This window comes from Esox lucius, chromosome 15, assembly GCF_011004845.1.
Source record: "Esox lucius isolate fEsoLuc1 chromosome 15, fEsoLuc1.pri, whole genome shotgun sequence".
Taxonomy (NCBI): domain Eukaryota; kingdom Metazoa; phylum Chordata; class Actinopteri; order Esociformes; family Esocidae; genus Esox; species Esox lucius.
Window position 1 is genome coordinate 14302890 of NC_047583.1, and position 20519 is coordinate 14323408.

The following is a 20519-nucleotide window of genomic DNA, read 5'->3' on the forward strand; positions in this document are numbered from 1 at the left end:
TATAGTACATGTGCAGTCAAAAGGTTGGGACACACTTAACCATTCAAGTACTGGTACTGTAGGTCACATTTTATGATACTCATGGTTAGTTTTTTGTCCTGTACTTTCAAGGACTGGCTTGAGGGAGAACTACACAGATACACATACTCAGAGTGTGTGTGTGTCCTTGCGTGCAAAAACAGTAAATGCATAAGTCTGTAAGCCTTTAAGGCTCGCCACAGAGTCATTCACTTCCTTAACTGCTGGAGAAGAAGTGAAAAGACATTAAAACTTTCTAAAATTCAGACTTGGTACAGTAATACTTCAGAGTTACCGCTGGCAATCTGTTTGAAATATGTCATCCAGTACTGACATCACATCCACATGGCATTATTCCACATCTGAGCGTCACAGTCTTGGCCGTGACTTCAGTCCCTCTCCGTATTTTCCCTTTCAGGCTTTCAGTTACCTGCAACTACTCACACCTGCCTCTCATCAGACCGTCAGCCTTGCAGTATTTCTTCCCCGGTTCTTCAGCCACTCATCGCCAGATTGTTCTGTCAGCTCCTGTGGTAGTAATTCTCAGGCTGTTTCCCGTGTCCTTGTAGTTGTTGTTTATTCATTTCCATGTGTGTTTTGAGTGTTTAATTCTTCCTATCCCTGTGCCTCAGGACCATGCCCATCTACCTACCTGCTCACTCTCTGCCAGCCACGCCAACATCCGCCAACCTTGCCAGTCTCCCTCTGTAAGCCCTGGTCCCTCTCTCCATCTCCGCCCCCATCATCGCCACTTCCACCTACTCCATTCCCAGCTCCCCTTTACAATAAATACTCTAATTGAACCTTCTACCACATACGTCTTTGTTTGTTTTTGGGTTCGATATCCACAACACATGACAGAATGATAGCTTATTTCATATGAGGGTGTAAGCTGTGTAGAGTTAAATACTACATGTGCTATATAACCAGTGTGAAGTGGTTAGCAGTGCATTTAAATCGGTAACATGACTCTGAGGCTTTAAAGTTGTCTCCCTTGCTTTGAAAGGCCCACAGTTCTGTAACGGTAATGGTAACTGTGTTTTTGGGGCTCGAGGTTCGTGCCCAGGCTGGAGCAAGGAGACTGTCGGCAGCAGTCCTGTTAACCCCTTCATTAGACAAACACAGGGATGATGCAATGTGTGAAAATGACCAAAGTCAGTAAATAATAATTAAAATCAGGCTGAGAATCTCTGAGTTCTCTCAAATCCACAAACTCATCACCCTTTCGCACTGGACAATCACTTGCTCTTAACATCTTCTTGGCAAAGATACCACCAGTACATAATGTGCATGTTGCTCCCTCAGCAGTGTGTGATATGGATCATTCCTGGTAGTGTGATGTGGATCACTCCTGGCAGTGTAATTGGGATCCGGGGGCCAACTGCAGCAGTTGATGTAAGGCCCAAAGTCAAAAAAAATTCCGCCAACAAAAACAAAAAAAGACTTGAATAATCTGGCCAAACGTAATTTTTCCAAGTTCTATGACTTTGTGTTTGTTAGGAATGCTTACGGATGCCTCAGTGACCCTTCTAACTGTCCATGTTTCAGGTTAATTGTAGCTGATCAGTAAGGTTACTGTCTGACTTGGCGGGTATGTGTTTAATTGGTGGAGTTCAGAGGCTTCCTTGTCTTGTTCCTGATGACTGGGGTCACACTGTTTGTGTGTCTTCTGCCTGTGTAACAAACTGTGTCTATAGTGGACAGAGGGCCCATTCTCTGAAGTCAGACCTTGGAACAGGAACACCCAGGAAGCTAATGTTTCAACAATCCAGATCTCCCTGATAGACTCTAATCTCCTGCTCTCCCTCCTGAGCGGTCTGCCGGGAGAGCTCCATGAGGTCCATGGGGAGAAGAGAGAGGGTCAGACGCCTGCTTTCCTTTCCTGCAGTGATTTAACTCCTATGTGATCTGTAATGCTGAAGGTTGAACTTAAACAGGGTCTCCCGCCGGTCGAATTCTGCATCGTCAGATACACTCAAACATAATAACTTCTGCAAAAAAATGTGAGCAGCAGAGATTCCCCTTATTGGCATAAATCACAATGATAAGGTGCTTGAGAAATTTCTGGTTTTGGTTCAGTTGCTGAGGTGAATTGTTTTGAAGGGGACTTCGATTAAGGGCAGTAAAACTGGCTTTACAATCTTCCACATATATCAACTTGATGAATACTGTTTCATAGTTTAATTATGACCATGTTTCAGGTTTATGACATCAGAGTTATTTTTGAGCATGGGAACCAAGACAGACCCTTAAAACAATTGTGTTGGGAGCAACGTTTTCATTATTGCCAGGCTCTGCTTTCGCACATTTATTGTGAATGGATTTTTTAGTCGCCACCTCAATTGCATGTGGTGGAAAAGACAGGCAGTTCTTTAGACATTTGATTTAGAGGTGTCCGCTATAAACAATATACTGTATGATGTCATGGCCCTTCATTCCACTGAACTAGATTTAAAAGAATCTCGCCGGTGGCCAATTAGGCCAAGAAAGATTCTGCTGCCATAACTTTTAAGCAAGTATACATTTTCCAAATAGGAGGGGCCTTCCATTCATTATTTTGTCGGAGACTCTCTCATACTCACATAAAATCCATCACGTTATAAATCCCCAAAAAGAAATGACTTACTAAGTATTGTATGAGGGGGTACACATTATTGTGGGATGGAGGGAGTGCATTGGGATGTTGGGATGGGACAATGCCCTGTACCATGGATGGAGGGAGTGCCTTGGGATGTAGGGATGGGACAATGCCCTTTACTGTGGTATGGGTGGTTGGTGATGTGGGTCTAGGGCCGTGTTCTTGTACTGTGGTATGGTGGACAAGGAGGTTTTGATGCTGTGGGTCGAGGGAGTGTTCTGTACTGTAGTATGGGTGGACAAGGAGGTTTTGATGCTGTGGGTCGAGGGAGTGTTCTGTTACTGTGGTCATGGGTGGTTGGTGATGTGGGTCGAGGGAGTGTTCTGTACTGTGGTATCTGGGGGGACGAGGAGAGTCGAAGGAGTGATGTCGGATGGGGAGAGTCCCTGTGCCCCATTCCATGCCCCTAGTGAAATGAAAATACCAAATAACAGATGTCACTTAACAAATGGCTTTTATCAAAGCCCATGTTCAAGGGAGGAGGTCGGGGATCGGGTCAGAAGGTTATAGGTGATGGATGGGCCAGTGACCCCCCTCATCTTCACCCTGTGCACGACACGCTTACATACCCATGGGAACCCCATCCATTGGCTCTGCAGTGACCTGGTCAACTGTGCTATTTGGAATTGGTCCACTGCTGGGCCTCCACTGAGACCCTGCTTCCACTTAAGACTGTCCTTTTGCACTCTTAAGCTGCCATTGGCTCTGAAGGGCTGAGAGACGGCCTTTTCAAAACCCAGCCATGCTCCCCATTCACATTGTTCCATGGCGTCTCCACCAGCAGAGCATGGAAAATCAGGGTCAAGCATTTTCCACATTAGCAGCTTTTACTGCCCAGGAGGATAGAAATGGATATCTGCAGAGTTGTAATAACTCCCTCAAAAAATGAACTCGGCGCTAAACACAACACACACTTATCCCTCCCAACAATGCACCACATCTAATGGCATCTGATGTCTCTGTCGAACACAGTTTCATAAACACTTACCGTAACGTCAAAACCAAAGGCATGAATGACGTGCGTTGGGGACCCTGATGGAAATAATGCCGTCATTCAAAATAAATGGGAAAGGTTGAGACAGAATTTGTCGCCACTGATGCCAACTTCTGGCACGTAGGTTTAGTGGCTATCCGTTTTCTTCCATCTATTTTTGTTTCACAATGTGCAAACAATCTCCAAATGTTTTTCAAATGCATACGGATTAAATTAAATTCTATTGTAGTTTGCTGCCTTGAAGTTTGTTGTAAATCAACAACATGGCCCTGAAGCCGCCACTGCTTTTGGAGAAACATTGAGACCGCTTCCCTTTAATTTAGTTGAACTTAAATAAAACTAACATTATGTGGTAGTTGATCCAGGAGCTGTAAAATGCCTTTTAATACCATCTCTGCGTGGAGAAAACTGGATTCAAAACATTTTGTGATCATCTCCAGAATGTTCCATTTCAACCAAGTTTTTATCCCCGTTAATAGAACAGTTACCCCTGTTCCTAAATTAAATGTAAATGTCAAACATTGTGAACATTCTGCTATAATCTCCACATATTTACAAGATTTTATCAGCATAAATCATTCTTGTGGAAGGATTGAGTCCTTCCTCAATTTATTTACGTGACCAGCAGAAATAATTTGGTTGATTTAACAAATACCATGCCTCTGGGGTACAAGGAACACACAAACACATAACACAGTTTTACTGTTCCGGGGCAGGGAACCCAGCCTATGCCCCGTGACAGTAATTGTGATCTACTGAGGCTGAAACATGTGTTTAGTAATCAATCTTAGTCGGATGGCTCACTGTTCTTTTCTCTCCCCAGCCCCCTGTTCAGCAGCCAGGCTGTTGTCAGAGAGGCCGAGAGCTGGAAGGGACTGGGGGAATGTGGCAAATGCGGGAAAGGATTTATCAAACCGGTCAAAATGTCCGTTATTTTGACACTACTAGGAATTGAGTCATCGGCATAATGAACATAATGTGTGTTTACCTACCACTTCTAGGAAATGGATGAGACATACACCATGCTTTGTGGTTGACTCATTGATGACAAATACATCTCTTACAAGCAGAGGCAGGAAATCAAGCAATATATTTTTAGATGTACTTACATATTTATTTATCTTCATTCATTAGCACATTGTTCATTTTTCGTACTGTGACTAAAGTTTTCACTTGAGTTCAATATGGGATCAGCTATTCCCACAGTCATTTTTTTCAAGAAAGGAATCATGCCTGATTAACTGTTCATCATGTGCTCTCTTCAGTGCCGATTGGTGACTCTCAAGTAAGTATGAGCCTCTTCATTGAACCCAATTAACAATAAGGTTCACGAACCAGAAAGTTATGATGCGATTTAACACCCCACATGAGGTCAATTTGACCTTAACAGGCTCCCATTAAGGATGATACAGTTATTTTTACCGTTATTTTTCAAACCATTAAACATTTACATGACACATGCAGGCCTTCTCACAAGCTGCTGATTAGGTGTACTTTAACTCCTTTCACAGGATAAATCCTAACTTCATTTGACCAATGCATGAAAACGTAAATTGAGTGAAAGTTAGTAATTGCCTCTAAGAGCTTATGGGATGACACCCCTGGGATGAAGTAAGAGATCAACAGTATTCTCTGACACTAACCGTAATCAACCATTGGACTCCAAAAGACCAAGAGGTAAGGTTCCCTTCAGGTCAGAGGTCAGCAGGGGAACACTGATAGCTGGCGTCACCAATGAGAGTGAAGCTCTGTCACTGCGGCAACATTAAAAGCAAAGCACTTTGTGCATGATGATCCATTAAATGTTGTCATGTGATCTTAGTTGAGAGGACTGACTGGTGGGAATGAAGGTGGAGACGGTTTTTGAAGAGGGAAGGCAGTGTGTCTGAGACTGGGGAAGAGGCCTCTCTCCCTGGCCTGTCTAGTCTGTTCCAAGCAGGCAGACATCCAAGGCCCTTACTTTCCCTGTGCCTCAGACAGATGTAAGGAAAAACCCAGCCTGGACATACGGTAAGGTTCTGGGAACCATATGTTTTCAGTAAATTAAGGTGTTTAAGTTTCAAACCCATAGTGCATACCAATTGACCGATTATTAAGGAACTCTATATTCTATCTTGTGGCCCTCTAATTGGCCCATCGGATGATAAATAACAGATTAAAATAAATAGTTCTATATGTGTGAAAATATATGTAAGCATGCAAGTTACATCCTGGTGGTGCAATGGACAAATGTCATGGACAGACAATACATTGGTTGGAATGTGTGACAATGGATATGTTTTCAGTATGTTAATGCCTAAGGAAAATAATTTCCAAGTGTTATATCTATTATTGCTTAACCCAAAATAGAATATTATAAAAAATTGTATTGACATATTCCAAAAATCTTTTAAGCTGTTTTTTTTAAATTTCCATTCTTCGAAAATTTATAAAACCACCCATGGAACATTCAATGAATTAATGTTCTCAAAACCTCAACCACAACTTAAAAATACATTTTCCCAGAATGTTTTCCAATGTAACATTTCTATTTTCCAATGTAACATTTTTGTTTTCCAATGTAACATTTTTGTTTTCCAATGTAACATTTTTGTTTTCCAATGTAACATTTTTGTTTTCCAATGTAACATTTCTGTTTTCCAATGTAACATTTCTGTTTTCCAATGTAACATTTCTGTTTTCCAATGTAAAACTCAAAATATTCATCCCCACCACCATGTGCTCACTAGGAATTGCTCAATCCATCACGTCACATTTATGGTCTCTCTTTGAACTTCCTTTTGTTCTTCTCAACCTGTCTCAGTCAGCACAGCGCTTGTTTGGTCAACTGAGTCTGAGGAGCTATGAAGCTGACCTTTATCTGCTAGGTGCTACAGGCCACATTAACCATTAGTCAAATCTTCAGGGGCTCATAATGTAGCATGATATCAAAACCAAAGTGTTCTGTTAAGCGGTGACTACAACTCACAGCTTTTTTCTCAGCATCATTACCCAATGTGGGATTTACATAAACGCAAATAAACATGCATTAAACTCATGTTCCCTGCAATGTTTCATCTGATGTGGACTGAACAAGCTGATGCGCACCAATTCTACTCATGTCTCCCTACCTGCTCATGTGACAGTACGTAAGCGAAGGATGAAGTTCAAATGTATTCCCCCCATTCACCCTGTGGTGGCTACATACAGTTTCAGCAGCGAGGGGAGAGCCGGAAAGAAAGGCCCGGTGCTTCATGATCTCAGCTCCTGAGCGCTTCTGATCACCCAGCGGGCTTCAAGGGCGAGTGGTCGTTAAGGAGCCAAGTTTTAATAAGCCTGCAGACAGACGTGCTGCTACGCTGCCCAAGTGCCAGGAAAGGTGATCTTGTTCTGTGCACTAACTACTTTCTCCCTCATGACTCCAGATATCATGATGACCTACAGCCAAACATCACTCAGTCTCCAAAAGTCACCATAAGACAGAGTGATCTGTGGCTTTTCCAGACAATTTGTTAACGTCCGTTATCTTACAAGAATGGGTTGACCCGGTACTGATAAGATGACAAGGTCCTTCTTGATGAATTGAGGAGGGTTGGGGGAGTGGGTGGTGGGAGCATGAACACATCAGTGTGTTGTCTTGGATCAACCCCTCCTAAACCCCATCATCCACCCCTCCCAACCCCCACCATCTACCCCTACACATTTATACCATATGTGCACCATAACCTTCACCCTGCATGAATATTTTGAATACCTCTCCATTTAGATTAAACTTGAAATATACACACTATAAAACCCGAAGTCTGGGGGCGAATGCAGAGGTATGTCAGAGACAGGAGGGTAATATACCATAAAGTAGCACCGTGAGTAATTCTGCGTGCACTAATAGGGGATGGGGAAAGATAGAGGGAGATAATATTTCATAATAATCTTTCAACATTTTGAAATGAAAAGCATCAAGCAACCTTTTATATATCCATCCTCAGAAGGTGTACTTCCAAGTAGCAGCCAGTTGTAATGAATAGGACACAGGATGGCACAGCGTAGGTTTCAAGCGCAAGGGGCTGCAGATGTTTCTTTTTTCCCTAAAAACACAGTAGGAGCAGGAGGTCTCGTGGTCTTAGTACCGGCAAATGGTCAGCAACACGGGATGTCAGCGCAGACAGAAAATCCAAAGGGTCAGGTCACCGGCCACGGTACAGAAGGAATAGGCTAAACGATAACGAGAAAATACGGGCTAGAAGGGTCTGTACACGGAAGGCAAGAACCTTAGTAATCGGATAATCCAAACAGGCTCAGTAGAATCGACAAACAAAACAGCACCTCAGAAAGAACTTACACAAATGACCAGAACTAAATACTGTGCTAATGAGAGCATGTGTGATGGAACACAGGTGTAATCACTGAATGTAACGGGACACAGGAGGCGAGCTGCGTCCAGGAACGACACTAGGATGAAAAATAAAGAAACACAATGAAAAGAGGAACTGAACGGGGCAACACATAGGGAGAAAAGCTTACACCTCTGTAATGTCAAGAACGGACAGTGGACTCAGGTGAGATGAAAGGGGAGGTGTGTGCATTTATTTAAACAACAGTGGCCCAAAAATGAATGTAAATAAATGTTAAACATTCTAAAAAAAAAAAAGTCTGCTGTCATCAAAATCCCATAACAAACCAATGCTCCCATTAACAAGGAATTCAATTAGTCTTTGTGCACCAGGGATCATGCATATCCACTTAATGAACCTGTCTCCAGTATTGTACTCTGTAGGACTGAAACAGATTTGACTTGGTCAAAGGCCTTCTCCAGAGCAAGAGATATAATGTCAATGTTTAGATTAAATAAGCTATATCAATGTTTCTTGATTAAGATTGACAAACACGTTTTTGTTAAACTGTTTGATCAAAAATATCTAGTTTGCCCCCGAACAAGCTAAGCCAGCCAGTGTTGAAGAGAGAAATCGTCTACTGTTCATGATTAGGTAAGATAACAATAATAATGTTTTTGTAGAACTCACAGGTTAATCTGTCCTGCCCTGTGTGCAAACCCTCTGTGTAACTAGGGTGAAAGAATGTCACAGGGGTACCCATTATTTTAAGCATATTACTTTTGCTGAGGTCTGTAGAGCATTGAAAGATATATACACTAAAAGTCTGCAGGACCTGATAACCTGTAACCTTACCTTTGAAAGTTGGCTGCTGAGCTTATTGCAGCGCTTATTACCTATGTTTTTTATCTGAGCCTTGCAACAAACTGTATTTCCAAAGTGTGGAAGGCAGCATATGTCCTACCTCTATTCAAAGGCGAGGACCCCTTGAATATAGATAATTATCGCCCATTTCCAAACTATCTATTCTAGGTAAAGTCAGCTGAAGCTGTTTTTACTTGAAAATGACATCCTGAGTTAGATTCAGTCTGGTTTTCGGGCTGGACACAGTCCCATAACAGCAGCTATGTCGGTGACCGATGATATTATCAACTCACTTGATAAAAAACCTACACTGTGCTGTATTGTTTGGTGATTTATCAAAGGCTTTTGACTCAGTTCACAATGTGTTTCTGCTGTCCAGACTAATTACTATTGGACTTATAACTATCTTACTGATAGATCCCAATGTGTTTATGTATAAAACCACAAGTCTAACTTTCTAGAGATTATTAGAGATGTATCTCAGGGCTCGATCTTAACACCGGTTATAATGTGTATCTTTATAAATAATCTACAGTAGGTACATGAATGCATCCAGCCAAGTTGCATTTTTATGCAGATGACTTTGTCATACACACATGTGTCTCCTCCCTGATTCAGGCTGTTGATGAGCTACAGATTTCATTTAAATCAACGCAGATTTCCCTGCACAGGCTTACATTAGTTTTAAATGCTCCAAAAACCAAATACATGACATTTACTAGAGGTCACCTTTACTAGAGGTCACTCAGAATCCTAAGAATATTGGCCATTTCACACTAAAGGGGGCAACCATTGAAAGGGTAACATGTTGTACCTTGGCATATGGATAGACGATACATTTTATTTTTAATGTACAAATAGGCCAGAATTAGGTTTTTATTTTTCTAGTAAGTCCTGTTTAGTTCCGGAAGCAAGAAAGAAACTTGAAACCTTTTTATCTATGATTGACTGGAGATTTGTTGTATATGCATGGAGCATCATCCCTGCTTAGAAAATTTGACTCTGCGTTGTGCTTTATGACAAATTCTAGATCATCCACCCATCATCGTAGCTTGTATTAAATGGTGGGATGGTCTTCACTAGCTGGTACCATAGGGAAGGAATGTAGATGGATTCCCGAAGTGTATATAGTTGTATTAGAAGATGTTTTAATGTATGTACTGTCATGTGTTGTCCTGACACGTTTCCTGGCCAGTTCTCCCTTGAAAAAGAAATGTATCTCAATGTTTTTTCTTCCTGGTAAAATAAAGGTAAAATACAATTTAAAAAAATAAAGCTTTAAGGATTTTGGATGGTTTATTGTAAATGCTGCTACAGGAAGTTGTCCGCATTTAGGAAGTCATAATCCTCTTGGTGCAGGTAGGGAATATTATATTCCTCTAGGAAGTTCTGAATGTTTAAAGGATTAGGGTTTGCTCTAGACACATCAAGGGTAGCGTCCAACTGGTAGAATCTGTCATTTAGGTCCCTGGGAGACGAGTGCAGTTCCCTGTTCTGAAATTTGACCCTGTGCATCACATTGTGCATCACTACATCACATGGTTGCTCTTTTTAGGTCAAGCAGAAAACAATCACTTCCTGGTTAAGAATTATGTACATAAGAGCGAAAGGATTCTAAAATGATTATTCTCTGTGGAGTTAGTCTCCCTAAATTACAGTTTTTCATGTAAGTGTTCAGGAATTCACCAGAGATAGAAACACAGAGGGAGCTGGTCCCATCCGAGTACTGGTCCAGCACACAGTTCAAGTCTGCTCCGATGACCAAGTCAGTCTGGGAGACACCAAGGACTTAAAACTGAAAGTGAAAAGTTATGTGCGCACAGTCAAGTCTGGTGTATAAGGGAATTCATTAATTCCCATTTACATGGAAATGATTGTATCTCCTACAGTCCTCCAAGACAAGGTTAGTCTCTGGTTGTTTCTCTCCAGGCCAGTGCACCTTTTCTCCAACTCCTTGATTTGCGTCATCTTTTCAGGGTTGACAGTTTGTTGACCATGTAATACAGACGTAGTGATGTAGTGATTTAGCCTGTCCATGGCCAGACTCCCATAGAAATTCTAGAGAGCTATTGTTGTCCACCATTTGATTATTTCATGACAAGAGCAGAATTCTTCAGGACGCATCCATTTTGGCCTCTAGAGCAAGATTTATCAATGGCCATCTGAGCATAACAGATAAAAAAAAATATTGCTAAACATAAGAGGATTGAGAAAAAAAATGTAATTAATTGTTTTTAGTGAAGAGTTAAAGAGCTTGAATCCTCTGTGACCATCTCTGTATTAGTGGGCACCCAGTGTAGATAGCCCATTAAGTAGTAAGCAGTATGAAATTTTGTGTTTTAATGAATTCCCAAGGAAGGATTCCACACCTTCACAAAGTTTAAAAGATTTTTATCTGCTTTTCTTTTATGTAAGGATTGGTAAAACTGGCGGAATCAGTCATTACAGTCCTTGGGGGACATATAATCTTACATTACTGTAGAGTATATGCTCACCACCAATTATATACACAATTAAATGTCAAGTCCATGTAGTTTTTGTGTATCTTGTCCCAACTATCAACACTGTGCCAATGACTTTGCCTCTCTAGATTGGTTTGTTCAAAATGCCCATGTTCACCTAGGTAAATGTAAGCCCTGCCCTCCTTTCATTTGGGGTTCTTAAAGTATCCTGCGTAGTACACAACTAAGGACGTAGTAATGAATTTGAAAATGTCAAAGGCCATACATTTTGCCACTAAATACACCAAAACATTTAACTTCATTTTAGAGTTTGTTCCCTTTGGTTTATGACCAACACAAGAACACGCCCTGAATAATTATACTAATGTCTTTCCTGCCAAAGTGCAGTAACATCTGTTACACTGTTTGGTTAATTAAACGTTTACAGTAACATCTGTTGCCCTTTTCGATAAAATACAAGCTCATTTGGTAGCAAATACCTTTCAGAAACCAGTTCTTATCCTCACCTGTTTTAGTTTTGGTTGTCGGCAAACATTCTTTTGTTCGGTTTGAGAAACAATAGGAAAGGCTTGCAGAAGTGTATGTCGCCACCTGGGTGTTTGAAGGAAGGAATGACACAAACAGAATAGAGTGTCACCCACTTTGTTACACCGCCCATATGAACCGCTGACACCGCGCCGGACAGGTCCATCGACTCATGTGGCTGGCGCAAAATCGGCCATCATCATGACTCAACAAGAACTGAGATTTTTTGGACTAGGCGATGTTTTTCCATTGCTCATTGTTGGGCTTAGGTGATGGTGTGCCCACTGAAAATGCATGTGTTTGTTTTTATTTGAAAGGAGTGGAACCTGATGTGGTTGTCAGCTACAATGGCCCAGCTATGACAAGGACAGATGAGCTGAGCATTCTGAGATGCCATTCGGCACACTGTTGTTATACTACACAGTTATTTTATACTGCGTCTGTTTGTGTCTCATGTCTGCTTGCATGTACAATTCCTGTCATTCTCCTATAACGTTTCTCATCAACAAGCAGTTTTTATCCAAAGTTTTGTTTGTTTCTCGTACCATTCTCTGTAAACCCCAGACACTGTTGAGAACGAAAAGCCCAGGAGGGTAGCCATTTCTGAGATTCTGGAACCAGTGTGCACGCAAGACGTCACATACATTATCACACAAAAGTGAGTACACCCCTCACATTATTGCAAATAATTGACCAAATTTAACCCACCCGCTCACCATTCACACCTGAGATCTTGTAACACTAACGAGTCACATGACACCGGGGAGGGAAATGGCTAATTGGGCCCAATTTGGACATTTTCACTTAGGGGTGTACTCACTTTTGTTGCCAGCGGTTTGGACATTAATGGCTGTGTGTTGTTATTTTGAGGGGACAGCAAATGTACACTGTTATACAAGCTGTACACTCACTACTTTACATTGTAACAAAGTGTAATTTGTTCAGTGTTGTCACATGAACAGATATAATCAAATATTTACAGAAATGTGAGAGGTGTACTCACATATTTTTTACCCCCATTCTAACATTCAATCAAACTAAATGCCTGTCTGCCCACTTTATATAGCAAACCACGATCCCATGATTGCAGGTACAATCCATTTTTGTGCAGGGGTAGTGGTGGTTGCACATTAAACTGGCGTCTGATTGTTGCTGACCAGTAGCTTAAAACAATCACATTTCTGGATTTCAAGATTCAGTAGCATGTAAAGTTTTTGTATAACCAATATGTTTACCATTAAAGCTTTTAAGCCAGTATGCCTATGGTAGGCTTCAATAAGAAACATACACCTCTGATCATTAACAATTGATGCAAATAGTTGATCAAAGAAGGCTGTTTAGAGGTTTTAAACATAATTTAACATTCAGTTTTACTTTACACTGTTCATAGAAATAGGTTAGTAAAATGTTTTTATTTTGCCTTTTAGTGATTTAGCAGTCACCTTTTGCCAGAACTGATGTTAAGTTCTTGCTCAAGGGTACATCAACAGAGGGTTCACCTTGTCAGCTCTGGGATTCAAAATGGCAATGTTTTGGTAACAGGCCGTGTTGGGGAGTTGTAATGTTGGGAATGATACTTTTAATTCAGAAAAATAGTGTTTCTAAATTAAGTGGGTGTCTTTGGAAGCAGACCATAAGACTGTCAATTGTTTCACAAAATATAGTGTGTTTTGAATGAGCTGATGAAAGCCAGTCAGTGTTCACAAATTAGTACTGGCCTGTGTTCTGAAGCAGAAATATCCAAGCGTGTTTACCATAGATGTATCCAGAGCATTCTCAGGCTCACTTTGAAAAATAAATACAGACTCAGTGGCGTTTGGCACCATGACTTTGCACATTCTAAGACAGAATTTCTTCACTCATGAAACGGACAGCAGAGACTTGGCCGAGAAGCCAGTGATTTTCATGAAGGTTGGATTACACTGAAAGCAGTAGTAGTGCCCATGTTTCTGTTGATCCTACTGTTTCCATCAGCCACATTTATGTTTTCACCTCTCGTTACGTATAGTCTGCATGAGAAGCTGAATAATGTTGACTGCCATCACTGACCATTTGTCCAGAAGTCTGCTGAAGAAAACGAGAAATGACTCCATGTTTTCTGATTCTAGACCGATCTGCTCATCAGATCACAGCATTGTGTTTAAGGACGATAGATGGTGTCGGATAAAACTGGTCTTTTAAATTGTAATTCTTTACCAAGTATTTTTCATTATGTTCACCACGGCATGTGGGACCACATCTGGAATCAACCTGTGGTGTGGCCTGTCCAAGACCTAACTAAGTAGAGAATACTCAAATACTGCAGCTTTGGCAAAGATGTAGAAGTAATACATTAGGTCACTTCTGAGGTATCTCTATTGTTTTGACTTTGCTCTTGTGTAAAATAAAAACCTTAGGGGAATAACAAAGAATGAAGTATTAGTAGAAGCAAATTCTCAAAATGAGAACTGTAAAAATGCTGTATATAAGTAATTTGGGAATGTGTAGAATGTTGCACATGTCTTGATCGTATACAAGATCACATCATATCCAAACATGGAAAGCAAATACATAATAACCCATAGTTTGTTTGAAATAAGTATAACTCAATGACTAAATGATTGGCATAGCATAGAATTAGCTAACTGGTTTTGCTCCTATCCTAACTGTAGTTTCTATACAATACAACCACGCAAAGACCGTAGCTGGGATAAATGTATAGATAAATATCATTATGTGATAAACTCATCCATTCAAAGTAAATTTGCATGCCAAACCTCAGCGAAGAAGCCTTCATGGTCAAAGGCTGTGCTGATATGTTTACTTTGCCACAGAAAGCTTCGAGTAGCCAAAGTTCTCTGAAGACTCAACACACAAATCATAGATTGATTAATAGGGCGGAAAATGAAATGTCCAACCCATGGTGTGCATGCACAGTGTAGCCAAATGTTTAATCTCCCTCCAGGCCGGGCTGACTGGCTGACCTGATGCTGAGAGCCAGGCTGGGAGGTTGACAGCCCTCTCAGTGACGGCAGCAGTCTGGAATGGGCTATTTTAAAAGGCAACGGGGCTTCTATGACTTTAATGAATTATCGCTGCTAATTGGCTCTGTGAAGAGTGACACTGGGAAAAAGCAGAGACTGAGAGATAAAGGTCAAGTCTTTGATGTCAGCTACGTCAGAATAGATCCATCCTGCACGAATCAGATTTCCGATTTCAGTCTTGATTCGTACAGCGTATGGGGAGGATGTGCTGGATTACATAAACACTGTGTGTGTGCGTGTGCGTGTGTGCTTGTGTGTGTGCGCTTGTGTGTGTGTGTGTGTGTGTGTGAGAGAAAGAATGAGTGAGGAAGAAGTTACAGTTCAACCTCAATCCCTGCCACAAATCCTAACTCATCTACTGTCCTCTCAGTCAGGGCCTCCAGCAGCTATGACCTTTACCTTCCCACCTGCCTCCACCCTATCCTGCCCTGCAGATCAACACCCCTCTGATCAACCAGAGATTCTGTGTCTTTGGAAAGTGGGAAACACCAAAAGGGCCTCTCAGAACTACAGCACAGCCCCTGTCCAGTGGAATAAAACAAATCAAGAGTCTGTCATACTCTCCATTGTCCAACACAGAAGGGGTATATACTGTATATATTTTCAATTAATTAACGTATGTTCATGTTTACATTCCCAGGCAACGTCTTCCTCTACTGGAATCAGAATCATTCCATTGCACTCTATGAATCTGACTTTGATGTTTTCACTGGTGATTACTAGAGTAATAATACATTTCAAAGTTATGTCATCGCCAGATGTTTCTCATCTTTGATGTCTGATCTATGGACCATTCAGTCAAAAGGCCTCAGGTGAATTTTTAATTACAACTGCTTAAAAACATAAGCTAATAACAATGTCGTCTCCAATTCTAACCAAACCTTGCAGCACATTTGGCTGTGGCTTACTAAAGAGTCCGAAATTAGTTCAAGTAATCTTTCTTGGAGCATTAGACAACGGAAACCAGTGAAATAGTAAAAGATCATCCTACTGACATAGTTACGGTGGTCCTGATATTCCTATTTGAACAGCGTCACGAACTCTACGGCTGAGGCTCCTCATCCAATCACCATAACATTCAAATATACAACCACCTCCTCTAGTGGCTCCCGCCTGGGACAAGGTCAAACCAGTCTTTCATACCTGTGTCTCTTCCGATGTTTTCACATATACCTGACCTACAGTATAATGTCCACCCCCCGAGCATAGTTGATATTATCCTTATCGTCCCATTGGGTGGCTGACACTTTGAAACAGGAAGAGGCTCCTGCACTGACCCACAGCACAAGCCGGCGCAGAAAGCAAAGAGAAGATAGTGAGGATTACTTCACATCCTGCTGGCAGCTGGTAATAACAGAGTCAAAACGTGTTGAGAGATGGAGGGAAGCATGGAAATGTTAGACATTTGCCAAAACACAATAATCAGGAATTAGCTTAAAGGATAGTGGATATGAAGGACATTCATTAGCAGGTTCATTTAGGTGAAATAAATACTTAAAAGAAGTGGGATTAAACAAGCAAACTAACATTTCAGTCAGAGATGTCTCACACTCTGAGACCTTGAAGGAGTCGTTTCCCTTCTCAAGGGCCGCAGCTTTTTGGTCGTTTACACTTTAGTCAGCCCACTGTAAGATTGTCAAGCTGCAACATTTATCAGATCTCCCATATCTGTTCAGACAGACGGCTGGACTCAAACGAGCCACACCACACACCATAGCATTGAGTGGCAGTAAGTAGAGCCTAAAAGTATTCAGTCTTCCAGTCACGCTGAAGAGAGCCTCGCCCTGTTCTCTGTTACTGAACTACCAGGGTGGTCCCACGGGTCTGCATGCCGTTCAGAAAGCTTGGCAGAGGATGCCCCCAATGGCAGAGCCAGAGACACAGGAACATACTTCACTCCCTCAGCAGTTTCCAGCAGGTGTTTTCCCCCTGGCTCCTCTGTCCAGCTCCACCCACCATCCGTCCTTCAGTCCGCCTCCGGCTCCCGGCCAGGCCTGTCCCTCTGTTTCCTGCGAAGTCCCATCAGTGCACAGTGTGGCGCCACGCCAGCCCAGACACACGTACCACTGTCTTGATCCAGCTAAATGCCAGGCTGAGCAGCTTCCATTGGCTCATTTCTATATTGCTGTTTCGATGCTCCTTTCAAGAGCCTGTCCCGTATCATGTGTATTCCTCAGTTGTTGTAATATCTATCCCTGTCTCCTTTAGTTGGGGGGAAAGTAGGGCCAAATGAGTCCCACCACCTCATCTTTATACACAGAGCCTCCTAGACAGACCACAGGCCAACCACTGTGTCCCACAGCCACGCTCATACCACGATCAGGGGTGAAGTCATCCAGGCAGAACATGTACAGTTTCAAGAGACCAAGAACGCACGTGCTGCTAATGAACGAATGAGCTAGAAACACTTGGGCACAATGCATAAGAGAATTACCTGGTGAACGTGTCATTGACTTGGTTTTTCCTTATTTAAATGAACTGAACTACATTAGATGTCAGTGAAACTCGGTTCCTGGTCATGACGTTGTTCATGGTGCAGCAGAGTCCCATTCCAGGGGACTCACTGAAACTAGTGAAATATGAACCAGATAAATAAACCGCAGCGTGTCAGTGGGGGGGACTGGAACAGAAGCAGGAAATTGACAACTATTTACAGTATGTACTGCGCTCTCTCATTGCTGATCCGTGACTGGATACAGCCACTCCCTCCTGCAGTGTTTATGTCTGAACAAAGCTCTTTGAAGAGTAGCAATGCTCCAACCTGGACGGGTTCAGGTCTTGGCTGAGTGGCCCGGATCACTCTTTAAGCCTGCAGTCAGTCACCGCGGTTGGAAAGGGGACTGGTGCCAAAACCATTGCAAGGCACTGCCAGCCAGACCTTGGCAAATATCAAGGCCCTCTCCATAATATATTCCTCTGGAGAGCCTATAAGGGTTGTCATACCACCAGGCAGGGAGGATTTCATTGTAGAAATTGAATTCATGACATTGACTTTGACTGTGGCCTTAAACTATAGCCGCCCCGAGAATGCGTAACCACACGACAGCAGTGAACATGCCTTAGCATCAGACAAGATGCATTGTTCACGAAATGTTTTTTCAATGTTTCTCTCGTAACAGGGACAATTTGATATGGCCACGTTCATCTGACCAGGAAAAAACACTGTGCCATTCAGCACTGTTTGTTTTCTGTACGCTTCCACCCGTCCGGTTCCCGGAAGACAACGGGGACTCCAGTTTACAACCCATTCATAACAGATATCGTGGTGGGGGGGGCCCAGGTTGTGGAGGAGAGAGGACTGGTGGGGTTTTCATTGAACAATTGGGGAATGGGATTCAGAGAGCTCAGCGGTGTGGTGGAAATATGAGGACTGTAAAGGTTTTCCGACACAGAACGTAATATGGCTGCACATCCCAGCAGGACCACTAACCCCATGAATCAAGGTGGCCTACTCCAACACCATATATAACATAGACAGCAACAGACAGGGGAGCACTCCATCTACCTCCAAACATATTTCCAAGTCCATTCCTACTTTTATATTTTATGTGGGATGAAAGAGGAAGAAAGATGCTGTACATGTCTGACCTCAACCAGAGCAACTCTAAGCTAAGGAGTTTGGGTTATAAAAAAACATGTGTACATGTGTATGCATAAAACAGGTCTCGAATAACTTGTGTTGGCGGATGTTTTTTAAGAAAGAACAGCTTAGAGAGATTTTAGAGAGAACAGCTGTGTGGCCTGTTCCCTCTCTTGCCCTATTTGGCATTCATATTTAAACACTATAAATATCTCAAATTCTATAATGACCTCCCATGGATCAGTATGAGAAATCAATATTTTCCACTGCCACTTCATCACCAAGTATATTCTAGCCTGTGTTCATGACAGTAGGTACTAACTCTGAGGTTATGGAGAACTCTCACTCTGATACATGGTTCAGCTCCTGCCATGAGGTAAGTGGGAAGCAGCAGGAATGTTCTCCGCTACAGGGCCCTTCAGATTGGAGTCGTTCCGAGCGTCCCAACAAAAGTGATGAGTTCCAGGTCTCAGCGCAAACAACAGAAAGGAAGTCATGAGTAACAGAGATGGAGCGAGAGAGAATGAGACCGAGCTAAATAAAGCGAGAGGACAAAAAGAGAGAGTGAGAGGGAGACAAAGCCTTTTAATCAACAGCATCCCATACACACATTCCTCACACAGTGATCTGCCAGAGCCCAGTCGTCACCAAACTGCCCCTCTCCCCCAGGGTTACCGTCATCTCCCCCCACCGTCGCCACACTGTCCCGGTGTCATGAAGCCAAACAGGTCCAGGCAGCGGCACAGCAGAAGACCTGGAGGGGACAGAGCTGGCGGTCATAAACATCCACTAAAGTAATTCAGTCAATCCGTCCCCGTCAAAGATGTTCTAACTGTCTGGCCGCTGTGCTCCATTCAGTACTGACAGACTATTTGCTCTTGTTTTGAGGATGGCGATCCACGCGGCTGACGTTGGCTAGGGCTTGGACCCAGGCCTAAGGGACTGGTCGCACGTAACATGAAGTCAGTTACCCATGCTGCCTGGGAGGAGAATGGAGGTCTGAGTAAGAGTCTAGCCAAAGTTGCTCCTGGAGAGCGCCTGCCTGTCCTGTCCTTCAACACTGATTGAGACTGGCCCCACGATTAGTCCAATCAGCATAGATGATAAATACCTACAGTCAATCGAGCTGCCAGTTAATCAGCACCGTCCAATCAGGTAATCAGAAGCCCATGTTGGAATGGGGAGCAGAGGGCCCTAAGGCTGTCTTCAGACATTAAGACCTGCCGGTCTACACTTCTGCTCTCTGTCCCACACGGCTCAGTACTGTCTGTGTACAATTATCCAGTAATAGGCTAGCAGACAAACAGAGAGACTTCCCCTCAGGAATAGAATGGTTGAGTCAGAAGAGGAAATGGAGCTCAACACATTCGAGACAATCCAATGTTTTGAGCTAATCACCCAAGTGCTTTTGTTTAGCCCAGTGTCTAAGAATGATAGTGTTTTTGGAAAAACGATGATGTCGGAAAGGTTTCCTATTGATATATTGATTCTGTGACTTACGTGCGTACTTGTGTACATACAGCAGATTTTCCCCAGACAATTTCTCACCAGAGGAGATTAACTAGCAAATCAACAAAGAAACAAACAATAGTGGCACAAAACAAATATGTTTTCTCAATAGAGGGCCAGAGGAGGCCATCTTTATTTGTGCTACTTGTCCTGCTGTGATCCTTGTTTACTGAGCATTCCTGTAGGGAATCTGAGAGGGACTGGGCCATTATGCAAATACTCAGGTGCATGCCAAGACTGAGGGACTGAAAGCGTTTCTAAGTGCTTCAAGATGCCTTGGCCCAGCCCTGATAGGGTTTACACAACAATGGTGGGAGGCAGGCAGCCTGAGAGCATGTGTATGCAGGGGAGGGCGTGGGGTTCTGCATGTCTCAAGTTATCCCCATTCCAACAACAAAAACCTTAGGCCCTGCGCTTGGCTTTGCACTGGCTATATGTAGTCCACGCACTGACGAACAGTGATTATCGTTCAAACCCCTCTTATTAATAAAGCCACAAATAATATTCATTGGGCTGAAGGAAGTTTGGTTGTCTTCGTACCTATTTTTTCAGGTATCACAACCCAACGAACAGTAGAACACTCACTTGGTTGACTT

The 20519-nt window shown here is 42.6% G+C and overlaps 1 protein-coding gene across 4 annotated transcripts in view; it reads left to right on the forward strand.

Annotated features, from left to right (window-relative positions):
* The window catches only part of LOC105015694 (sine oculis-binding protein homolog), a 55018-nt gene extending 54192 nt beyond the window's left edge, over window positions 1–826 (forward strand). For all 4 annotated transcript variants that reach the window (XR_002197923.2, XR_828394.2, XM_020054291.1 and 1 more), the window contains exons 2-3: window positions 437–551; window positions 651–826. Coding sequence is in view for 2 of the 4 variants with exons in the window: in XM_020054291.1 (XP_019909850.1) it covers window positions 437–551; window positions 651–820 (285 nt within the window). In the remaining 2 variants the exon portion in view is untranslated. The remainder of the gene's footprint in view (window positions 1–436; window positions 552–650) is intronic.
* The last annotated feature ends 19693 nt before the right edge of the window (window positions 827–20519 follow it).